Source organism: Purpureocillium lilacinum, assembly GCF_023168085.1.
Source record: "Purpureocillium lilacinum CBS 284.36 DNA, scaffold_7, whole genome shotgun sequence".
NCBI lineage: Eukaryota > Fungi > Ascomycota > Sordariomycetes > Hypocreales > Ophiocordycipitaceae > Purpureocillium > Purpureocillium lilacinum.
Window position 1 is genome coordinate 1,928,007 of NW_027072117.1, and position 11,428 is coordinate 1,939,434.

General features: G+C 59.7%; 3 protein-coding genes across 3 annotated transcripts; 2 read left to right on the forward strand and 1 right to left on the reverse strand.

Moving 5' to 3' along the window:
• Positions 1–4,883: 4,883 nt before the first annotated feature.
• PLICBS_009474 (uncharacterized protein) lies at positions 4,884–6,072 on the forward strand (the record flags this gene model as incomplete). The annotated part of the gene is made up of 2 exons (XM_065601640.1): positions 4,884–5,207; positions 5,314–6,072. 2 exons carry the CDS (start codon positions 4,884–4,886, stop codon positions 6,070–6,072), a joined length of 1,083 nt encoding a protein of 360 aa, XP_065457712.1.
• A 534-nt stretch (positions 6,073–6,606) lies between these two features.
• PLICBS_009475 (anaphase-promoting complex subunit 23) lies at positions 6,607–8,779 on the reverse strand (the record flags this gene model as incomplete). The annotated part of the gene is made up of 4 exons (XM_065601641.1): positions 6,607–7,764; positions 7,888–8,020; positions 8,073–8,624; positions 8,682–8,779. The coding sequence occupies 4 exons, from the start codon at positions 8,777–8,779 to the stop codon at positions 6,607–6,609; spliced, it is 1,941 nt and encodes a 646-aa protein (XP_065457713.1).
• Positions 8,780–9,923: 1,144 nt separating this feature from the next.
• PLICBS_009476 (farnesyl pyrophosphate synthetase) lies at positions 9,924–11,073 on the forward strand (the record flags this gene model as incomplete). Its single annotated transcript, XM_018325089.2, has 2 exons — positions 9,924–10,043; positions 10,150–11,073. 2 exons carry the CDS (start codon positions 9,924–9,926, stop codon positions 11,071–11,073), a joined length of 1,044 nt encoding a protein of 347 aa, XP_018176483.2.
• Positions 11,074–11,428: the final 355 nt, after the last annotated feature.

The window sequence follows — 11,428 nt, forward strand, 5'->3', positions numbered from 1 at the left end:
ACCGCGCTGAGCGTGCGGTAAGGCGCTCCCTCCAGCGTTCACGTTTCGGACGCAAGACCCCCAACATCAAACCACCAGACTTGCAGGCAGCGGCAGCCGCCCCCCCTGCGATCGCATCGCCCGACCGACCCTTGCGCGTCGCCGCCATTGGCTCGGCATCTTTCCACTCGCGCCAGGCACCTGGCGCCTCGCAGCCGCTACGAGTACAGTACCTGTGTGTGCGCGGCCCTGACAGGGACGAGAGACGGGGGGCCGGAGTTAGCCCCGTTGGCTCGCCCGCTCAACTTCAGTGGACGTCCACGGGTGTGTGTGGACCGTGGCGGAATCGCTTCCACAGGCCTCGTCAGCAGTGCAGCTCAGCTGCTGCCCGTTCCTGAATCCTGAATCCCGTACCTTGCATCCAGCCCTGCCTTGGCGCGCATGCACGCAAACCAACCCAAACGTGTCCGCAGTCACCCGGCGATTTCCTGCTCTCACGCGCCGTTTTCTGGCCCTGCTCACCTCACAGGAGTCAGTCAGGCACCTTCGGCCCCCCGTGAGTTGCTGCAACTCTCCCAAGTCACCATGCTGAGGGGGGGAGGGGGCCAGCACCCGCAGCGGGCTCCGAGATGTCACCGCCGAGCGACGACAAGCGCATGGTGGTACGAAGTTCCCTACAGTGGGCGGTATGTGGTACGTCTCCGCCTGACCGTCGCAACTCTACTCGTACTTCCTACCCCGTGCTTTGTCTGCACATGCATCTGCCCTCGGCGTGCCGGGCCACGTAGCACGCCTTTTCAGAAGCAAGGCACGCTGTGCTGGCTGTGCTCCCTGTGCTTGGTTCCTGGCGATCGGCCCTCCCACGAGGATGGGAGATTCCGTGTTAGTGCGGGCTGGCTGCGGCGCCACTTCACCACGTATCACCAATCAGCGACCGGAGTCAGCCATCCGACGCATGCTCCATCCCCTTCGGGGCGGTTCCTGTGCTGCTGCTGGCCGTCGTGGAAAAAAGACCCGCTGGGCCCGGGCGACGCGAGTAAGACCGCAGCGACTTTGCAGAGTCTTGCAGGCTGAGTTCCCCGATGGACAGGCCTTTGGGACCCAACTGAGAACAGTGCTGGCCAAAGGTTGTACCGTAACAGCCTTTGACCCATCGCCGTCGCAGTTCTTGGGTACACGCTTGCATTCGAGTTGAACGTTTGAGTGGCATTCGGACGGAAGACCGCCGCAGCTCCACGCTCAAACGCGGCACAGGTTGCGCAATGGGGCTGGTGACCTGTGGCTCCTTGTGCTTCGCTTCCCCCCTCGCACCACTGCATGTGACGATACCTCTGCTTGCTGACCTGATTGTGCAAGGCCTTTGCGCATGGTTGTCGCCCAGGAGCTGTCCAGCGTCGCCCAATTGTCGTGTCTGGTCAGGCATCGACTGATCCGTGGGCAGAGGCCCAGGAAAAGCAAGCAACGCAGGTCCGCCGGACCGATCGTCCTCAAAGCGCACTCGCGTTTGGCCTCTCACGACACGTCGACGGATGGTGCGCTATTCACCCCTTTGCTCAGCGGTTCACATGTCGCCTCCAGCCCTGGCCGGTGGTCGCCGAATGGATGCCGACGCGGCTGCTATCTCATGCACGGCGGCGACCCGCAATGGTCCAGTCGATGCAGTCGCCGCGATGAAAACTCATGACGATTCTTGCCCCCCGAAGTTCGTGCTTGTTTCCAAGGGTGGCAACTCCCTCCTCGGAGACCTGGCGAAAACTCTTCGCGGGAATTCCGTTTTCGGCTTGATCGCTTCAAAAGGGAGAAGACGACTCGCTCCACTTTTTGGTCATGACAAAAACCACTCGCGTCGAGGCTCGGTAGGCGCTGTGACCGATTTGGTGCGGGCGCCGACTGCACAGTACCAGGTACTCCTCTTGTGCCGAAGGCATCACCACAAGTCAGTGTCGCCGTGACGGCGATTCAGTAGCTCCGGATGCGTTAGAGTTTGCAAGTGTCGCGGACGACAACGCTGGTTGGAAGGCGATGCCCCGGGGTTCCACCGAGCCAGCGCGACGCCTACAACGTTGCAAAGCGAGGGAGAGAAGTCGAGTGGACCAGGGAGAGAACATTTTCCAGCTCCGTAGGACAGACTCTTTGCTCTGAAGCGTAGAAACTCAAGATGCAAAAGAGTTGTGCCGCGGATCAGCCGGCTCACGTTCAGAGCACACAGTCGCACATTCAGAGAGCGTTCCGGACTGGGTGGCAGCTCATTGGCCTAGCCGAACGGCTAGCCAAGTTCGCGGCCTGGCGAGGAGTCTTCTTTGCGTGGTTGAGGCCTTCTGCCCCTCATCCAGGCCCGTGTAATCCCAGGCCGGCCTAAGGATTGAACCTGGTGATGCGGATGCGGCGTGCTGGACGTAGGAGGCGTATTTGGAGCCGTGCCGTAGATTCGACAATGACGAGGTGGCAAGCAGCCAAGTGTGGTCGATTTCACCACGGCCACAAGCCCTCCGTGATGCCGCGACTATTCCAGGACGGTCGCCCAAGAAAGACGGAAAGGGAATTGGCGCACAAACTGAGGCTCCTTGAGAGAGATCGTAAGCAAAGCTGTCTCTGTACGATTTCTCACTTGCTGTAGAACTTTCTCACAGCCATCCCCAACACTCGTTGGATCGATTGTGCTCGGCGTGAAGCCACAGCTCAGCATCCATCGGATGGCATCATCTCAGGGCGCTCACACTCGTCCGGAAAACTATCCCGTACACATGCGGGGCGTCTGCAACCGGCGGGGGTGCGGCCACTGGCGGTCCGTCAAGCAGCATTCCTTCTGGCACTCATCGGGAGGCGTCTGAGTCTGACGACAATGCTCTTTGTCAGAGCATAGGTGGGCAAGCGGCGTGCGTGTTGCCTGAGAGTTGAGACAGGTGCGCTTTCCCCGCGGGGTACGGGAAGGTCTGCGCCGCAAAGCTGCTTGTGAGGTCTCAGTGAGGGTATTTGACGAGAAGAAAGAGGAGACCCGCGGTCTGTCGTCAAAATGAGGGGGAAAATTGGGCTCGTGAGCTTCAGGAGCCGCAGGACAGGGGCTAGGGCCGTAGCTCCCATGTGACTCGCACTATGAATCGCCCGCGTCTGCCCCCACTGCAGCACTGTGTGATGATTGATCGTCTGCCAGAACCTTGGAAGCCAGATGGAAGGAGCCGCGCCGGGTGCCCCTGCCCACGATGCCGGCACTTCGGCAACGTCACGAAAACCTTCAACACGCGCCGGGTCTCACCTGTCATCAACGCCATTCATGGGTAGCACGCGATTATTTTCCGAAGGACCCTGGGCGTTTCTCGCCAAGCCGTTCCTATCCGTGTCTTGGGACTTGACTCTCGAGCCGCATGCGACCGTTTTCTCGTCGCCGCCGCACGAGACAGACAGCCCGACCGGGAATAGAAAGAGGCTCGGCCGCTAAACGCTCTCATCAACACCCACCGGTGACGCCACAGCTTGAACCCTTGCCGTCAGTCACCAAGACAGAAGGATTTTCCTTCTCTCGAAATAAGCTACGCGGCGGCCAGCCCGGAACAAACTCCAACCGAGAAGACGGCCGCTTTCGGCGGCCATGGTGGTCGTACGCCGAGGTGCTGCCCTCGAACCAGGCCAGGCATCACGAACAGCATTCCAGTCTACGAGACAAGGCGAAGCTTGCTGCGCCAGGCAGCCAATCAGCGCGCCCGACCTGTCCCTTTCTGCCCACCCGTTGCTGTGGCTAGCTGTGCCTAGCTCGGCGGCGAGGGCCGGAAGCAACCAGCCGCCCCGTCTTGGACAGCTCTGACAGCCTGAGCTTCCAGGGCACCGACGACATGCTCGTTGATGTGGATGGGCATCGTCGGGCCGGCCAATTCTGCGCCCTCGCTCTGTTCCCGTCCCGTCGAATTGGCCCGATTGCTCGTAAATGCCCGGCCGACTTGCCCGAGCCTCCCGCGTTGGCGCCATTTTGCGTCGAGTACGAGACGCGAGCCCATGGCGTGGCTGGCCAGCACCCGTCCATCGACGATCATCAGACGCGCCCCGCGTGGGTGACCTCACCAGCCCCGGATGCAGCGCCGACACGCGTTGCGGGCAGCGCTCGAGGACAGGAACGCAGCCATTGAGACACGGGCCGCCTTCAATGGTCCATTGATCTCCCTCAATGGCATTCTGCGCAGCGGACGAGCAAGGCATTGGGCCCCGGCGACCGGTTCCGTGGCGCCGCCCTCCCTGGCTCTTTGAGTTTCCTCGTTGCCAGAAACAACGGCGACGAACATCTTGTCACATCTCTGTTTGCAGGCCCACCCTTGCCAACCGCACTGCCGGAGCCGTTCAACTTTATTTCGGCTCGAACCCACAGGAGCCAGCCTCCCGCCTGTCTCATTGCATCAATGTCGGGTGCTCCCCCTCGCTAGCTCTCGTATTCCCGTCCTGGGCATCGCCCTATTGCCTTGGGATGCTTCGGCAGCTTCTCCGGAGAGCCCACCTTGGACGGATGCAAGGTACTTGGCATTGTTGTATACCGTCTTCGTCGATGGCCCCAATGGATGACGTTCGAGATACTTTGCGCGCGTGTATCTGTCTCCGGTGCAGCAAGGACGACGCTAGCGATATCTTTTTCACAAAGCATAGTTGATTCCTGATCCGGCGAATCGGCCGCTTGGCGTTCGTGATGCTACCCAGGCACGTCTGAATGCAGTGATGGGACGAGTCGACCTGCTCCATGGACAGGACTACAAAGGGCTGCTCGACTCCCGACATTCCGGCTCTCGTCTTCTTTCCTCCTTCATCCATCGTTACTTCGTTGGTGTTGAGTTGATACAGGTCTTGCTGCTTGCCCTTTGGCTACCCCAACTTCATCGACCTTCGCTGGCCCCTGTCTGCCTCGACCACCAACCACCATTGGCACCATGAAGCTCACTGCCATCCTCTCCACCGCGGCGCTCGTCTCGGCCGCCGCCGCCACCCCCCAGGGCGGCTACGGCTTTGGCCGCCGTGACGCCTACGAGAAGCCTGGCTATGAGAAGCCTACCTGGTCCAAGGGTATCTCCAACACGACGACCACCTCTCATGTCAAGCCGTCGCACTCGACCACCCACATCAAGCCGCCTGCCTCGACCACCCATGAGAAGCCTCCTCATCGCACGACGGAGAAGCCCATCAAGCCGACGCACAAGCCGCACCACAATGCCACCACCACGGTCTTCCACACGAAGTTCACCACCTTCTGCCCGGTACGTATCCCTCATCCCTGCGCATCATGGCTCGGCACTCCGATTGTGTCAAGCTGCCAATGTCGAGGCATCGGTGTTGAACCCCGTGCTGACTCTGCCATGACAGGAGCCGACCACCATCTGCGTCAACGATGAGACCATCACCGTCACCAAGCCAACCACGTTGACCTTCACCAACTGCCCCTGCACGTTCCACCCGCCCAAGCCCACGCACCACCCGAAGCCGCCTCACCACAAGAGTAGCGAGACTCACGCTCCTCCTCCGGAGACCAAGACCAAGACGGAGAAGCCGCCGCCTCCCCACACCAAGACCGAGACGCCGGCTCCTCCTGAGACCAAGACCGTGAAGCCGCCTCACACCAAGGTCCCTCCTCCTCCTCCGGAGACCAAGACCGTGGTGCCTCCTCCTCACACCAAGGTCCCGCCTCCTCCTCCTCCTCCCGAGACCAAGACTGTGGTGCCCCCTCCCCACACCAAGGTGCCCCCGCCTCCTCCTCCCCCGGAGACGCAGACGGTTGTCCCGCCCCCCCATACCAAGGTACCCCCTCCCCCTCCCCCTCCGGAGACGCAGACTGTTGTCCCGCCTCCTCCTCCCCATACTCAGGTTGTCCCTCCCCCCAACACCAAGGTCGTTCCCCCGGAGACGCAAGTGCCTCCCCCGGAGACCAAGGTTCAGCCTCCTCAGACTCCTGTTGCTCCTCCCCCTCCTCCTCCTCCTGCCCAAACTCAACGTCCTCCCCAAACACAGGCTCCTCCCCCCGAGAAGACCCAAGCTCCTCCCCCGGTCGTCACTGCCGCTGCCGACCGCTCCACCGCCGGCTTCGGAGCCCTCGTCGTTGCTGGCTTCGCCGCCATGCTCATGTAAGTCTCGGACTCCCGCTAGGGGATCCGGGCTCGCGTGCAGCCGTCGCCATGCCACCACCGCGACACGTCACGCGCATCATCAGCTTCGGAACTGTTTGTCACTCGGCGTTTGAAAACGGACAGGCACGACAACAGCAGCAGCAGCAGCAGCAACTACTTAATTCGTCGACACTCATTGCCCACCTAATAGAGACCGTGTCTCCCGACGGCAAGCAATTGAGCCCCTCTGGAATTTGGCGGTGGACTTAATATATAGGGAAGTGCTTTGCTTTTTCAACAGGTATTCGAGACCGTTTTCTCGAGGCAACTCGTTCACATATAATGGTGGAGGAGCCGAGGGTCGGGTCACCACGCTCCTTATACATACAGGTTTATTCTTAGAGAGGGTGGGGTGGCAATGTGTTCGCGTGGAAAGGGAAAAGTCTTTTTTCTTCGGTATTAATTGAACTTTTGATACCTGGGAACGTTACTTCTGATTGAGATGTGTCGTCGACTTCGTGAGCGCGTGAGTATGCTATGACAAGCCTGGGGGCCTCTAACCCACGGCGTGATAACCACCGCTCGAGGACTCTAGTATCGATCTTATCTCACGTACCAAGGCCTTCGCTTCCTCGACTTCGACGCCATCCTGACAGAGTTCCGTGGCAAGGCGGCTCGCTGTCGTGTAGTCGCCGGTGCGCATCGCGAACCTGGCCAGCCACATGCGGGCTTTGCTCGTCGCCGCCGTGACCCCCGTACCTTCAGTCGCCCCCGCGTTGTCGTCGCGCTCCTGCTGGCCGTTATCCGAGCCTGGCGGGGAGTCGTTGTGAATCATGACCGATTCGTCCAAATTAACGTCCGCGGCGCCGCCATCCTCCTGCGCCACGCATAGCTCCATGTAAGCCTTTGCTTCTTCCTCCTCGTCCAATTGGTCATACATGGCCGCAATCTGCAAGAGAATCTCAGGGTCCATGTGGCCAGTAGCCCCACGGGCGCCGAGAAGGTCGCCGCCACTGCCGAAGCTGCTGCCGACATCGTAATAAGCGTCGGCGAGCAGAGCACGTTTGAGGGCCTTGATTCCGTCGCGTTCCCGACCCATCCTTTGCAGACACGAGCCGACGGCAAGCCACATTTTGCCGTCCCATGGCCGAAGGCCAGCCGCCTTCTTGTAGTACCACAGCGAGTAGGTGTGCATCTCGAGCATTTCGTATGTCTGCCCCAGTCCGTACCAGGCACGGTAATCTCGCCGATTGACATCGACCGCTCGCCTATATGATTCTATGGCGGCATGCGTATTTTTGAGTTCAACGTACTCGTGGCCCATGAGCGTCCACGCTGACAAGCAGGACCTGTCCAAAGTCAAGGCGCGGCGGAAGTACTGGACTGCCTTTTCGTGCATGGACAGCAATGAGTAGTAATTCCCGATGACGACGCATGACTCTGGTCGGAACTTGTCTACGCTGGAGCATAGATGTGCGACGAATGCTAGCTTTGGTCGTAGGTTCAAGACGTAGAGGATGTTGGAGTAATGGTCGAGCGAGTCGAGCCTGTGGGGGTGCAGAGCGAGCAATCGACTAAAATGCTGCTCGGCGGCCATCAGGTCCTTGGCGTGATACGCAAGCAGCGCGTTGCATGTGAGTAGGAATGATGAGGTGGGGAATATGGCGAGGAGTTGTTCGAGGTTGTTGGCGAGGCTGGCAGACTGCTGGTACAGCTCGAGCGATGTGTGAAGATGAAACATAAAGGATACGATGTTCTGTGGGCAATGCCTCGATATCCGATTCAACTAGGTGTCCAAATTAGCGAATTTCAGACTTGGCATCAGATGAAGGCCTACCTCTTCTACTCTGGAGATGAGGGATGTCATCTCCAGCCAGCAGCCCCAGTTCATCGGATACTTGTGCACACTCCGAATCAAAAACTCCATGGCTTTTGAGTCGTTCTTTTCCTTGGCAAGGACCATGCCGTATCTACGCCTTGGTATTAGCTCCGAGTTCACTGCTGTACCAGCATGTGACGTACAGGTACTCGAGCCAGCCTTGGCTACCCAGGACTTCGTCATCATCTGTGGTCCTCTCATCAAACCACGCGGCAAGATATCGGCCGACGAGCAAGAGCTGCTTGTTTACCACGGTACCAAGATCCTGCGGACCCATGACCATCTCAGACTCCTCATTCTTGCGCTTCTCTCCGGACAAGAACTTGGCGTAGAGGGCGAGGAAGAGGCTCTTCTGGCTGATCTTTGGCAGTGGGCCGGTATGCGATGGCCGCTCGTCTGTGGCTTTGGCTTTCCCCTTGCCCTTTTGCGCCGATGCCCCGGCAGAGTCGGAGTGCGAAGCAAGAACCGTCGAGAGGAGCGACTCTGGCAGGAAGACTGCGGCGCATCGGTCGTATTCCTTGCAGTCGAAGAAGCTCTTGGCAAGCAGGTACTTGCTCAGCTCTTTTGCCTCCAGCGCGGCCTCCTCGGGGTCTGGATTCGGCGTGTATATCGGGGATGTGTGTTTGCCATCGCTCAGATCGACATCTTGGTCGGCGTCGTCGGGCTCGGGAAGGGCGTTGAGGAGCTCGGCTGCCCTGCGATTGCGCGCGTTAGCTTCCGGATTGACGCAGCCCGAGGAATCAGGAGCATACCATTTTGATGACTGATAGAGACACCTTTCTGAGCACTTGACGACGGCATCCTGCAGAGCGACCCGGAGCTGGGCGACCTCTTGAGCGCTCAGCGTCATGGCGCCGTGCTGAATACGGCCGAGCTCGGGGAGCTGCGCCCGGTGCTTGCCCCGGTCTCACAGGCACAATCAGACGGAAATATGACGTCGCAATCGGTGCATTCAGTGGTAGTGTTCGTGCATGTATGTGTTCGTCATCGACGGAAGTAGATGGCCGTGGCGGGTGATGTGCTGTGCCGTCCGGGGTCTGTTTGGACTGGCGAGCTTGTCGCAACGCGCCTTGATGGTGGTTACCGCGTATACAGTGCGGAATTCAAGACACTGTCCTCTGCACTGTCTTTGACGGCGCTTGATTCCACAACCAACACGGCACAGTATAGGCCCCTGCAGAGGAAGGAACTGGCATCCCGATGCGTGATTGGGGGACAAGATGCACGTCAGGCTTCAAGCTTGGACTCCATTGAGTGAGAGTCGGGCTGGATGCGACCCGTGGGTTGCAGCGCAGCCGGCCAAGCGCACCCCTCTCCCGGCAGTTAATTCGACTCGAGCCAAGCCTGACAAGGAGGTTTGTCGTCCATCAGCGGAACGCCATGTCCAGCATTTAGTCCAGTGTACTGAGTAGATGACCGCGTCACGCCGTTGCCAAACTGAGGCAATGGATTGCATGTGGAGGACGCCCGCATGGCCGACTTACACTGGAGCTCAGGCCGTTGCGGTGGCCACCGGGTCTGGGGCTCAGATGCCCGCTAACCCGGCTGGCTGCCCCACCTAAAAGTGCGCTCCAACTGCCCCTCCGGGCAGCAGCACGGTCTGGCAAAGGCGACCCCCTCGACGACAGCTCAGGTACCACGACAGCCGGGGCCCGCGTTGCCCCTCGCTCTGCCCCTCACTGCAACCCTCACCGCCCGCCCAGAGGGACAAAATCAGTGGATACCATCTTGGAATTGCGGCACTGACAAGTGGTGGGTTGGGCCTGCTCTTCCCGATTGTGCCGCCCCACCCGCGTCCCTGAAGGCTCCTATTCGTAAATTCCTCCCAAACGGTCGGTCATACCTAATCCCCTCGTTTCTTTCCTCGAATTGTCCGTCATATACCGGGGCATATCCTCCTCCCTCTCCTGTGTTCCGCCTCCTCGCGCGTCAGCCTCTCTCACCTCACCCCGCCGAAGCCGCCCCTCATCGCAACGCACAGCGCAGCCGTCGCCATGGCGCAAAAGACGACCCTCAAGGAGTTCGAGTCGGTGTACCCGAAGCTGGAAGAGGCCATCCTCGACCATGCCCGCTCCTACAAGCTGCCCGAGGCTGAGCTCAGCTGGCTCAAGAAGGTACCAATTCCCGCGCTGCCTTTTCCCTTATTCCCTTGGTTTGGGCGCGTCCCCTCGCCTGCGCAGTAACAGATATGCTGACCGTGAGTTTCTCAACTGCTTGCAGAACCTCGAGGTCAACCCCCTGGGCGGCAAGTGCAACCGCGGCATGTCCGTCCCCGACTCCGTCTCCCTCCTCCTCGGCAAGCCTCTCGACGAGGAGCAGTACTTCCAGGCCGCGACGCTCGGCTGGATGACGGAGCTGCTGCAGGCCTTCTTCCTCGTCTCCGACGACATCATGGACAGCAGCATCACGCGCCGCGGCCAGCCCTGCTGGTACCGCCAGGACGGCGTCGGCATGATCGCCATCAACGACGCCTTCATCCTCGAGTCGGGCATCTACACCCTGCTCAAGAAGTACTTCCGCTCTCACCCGAGCTACATCGACCTCGTCGAGCTCTTCCACGAGACCACCTTCCAGACCGAGCTCGGCCAGCTCTGCGACCTGCTCACCGCCCCCGAGGACAAGGTCAACCTCGACAACTTCTCCATGACCAAGTACCAGTTCATCGTCATCTACAAGACGGCCTACTACTCCTTCTACCTCCCCGTCGCCCTCGCCCTGCACCAGCTCGGCCTCGCCTCCCCCAAGAACCTCAAACAGGCCGAGGACATCCTCATCCCCCTCGGCGAGTACTTCCAGATCCAGGACGACTACCTCGACAACTTTGGCCTCCCCGAGCACATTGGCAAGATTGGCACCGACATCAAGGACAACAAGTGTTCCTGGCTCGTCAACCAGGCCCTCGAGATTGCCACCCCCGAGCAGCGCAAGATCCTCGAGGAAAACTACGGCCAAAAGGACGACGCCAAGGAGGCCGTCATCAAGAAGCTCTTTGACGACATGAAGCTCAAGGAGCGCTACCACGAGTTTGAGGAGCGCCGTGCCGACGAGATCCGTGCCATGATTGAGGGCGTCGACGAGAGCGAGGGCCTCAAGAAGGAGGTCTTTACCGTTTTCCTCAACAAGATTTACAAGCGCAGCAAGTAAGCGCAGAAAGTACGCGCGGCGAGTGGAGGAGGGAGGGCTGTGGGAGCCGACGAACCCATAGAGGCCTAGCGACGCAGTCATGATGTCTTAATCATAGATACAAGGGAGACGATAATGTAGAAGCACAAATTCTGTAGATACTCGAGCACTTTTTCGAGCTTCAGTTGCACCGCGGCCCGCCATGTTCTTGTCGCGTCATGTGGATATCATTCTTAGCGCCTGTGGACTCCTACTAGCTATCCCCATGGATGCTGTTGCCCTGTTTCCTTCCCTCCTTGGAAATCCAAATCCCAGAACCTGCACACCGAAACAACCCTCGTCCGACATGAAGAAGCAAAATCCAATCCATTCCGTC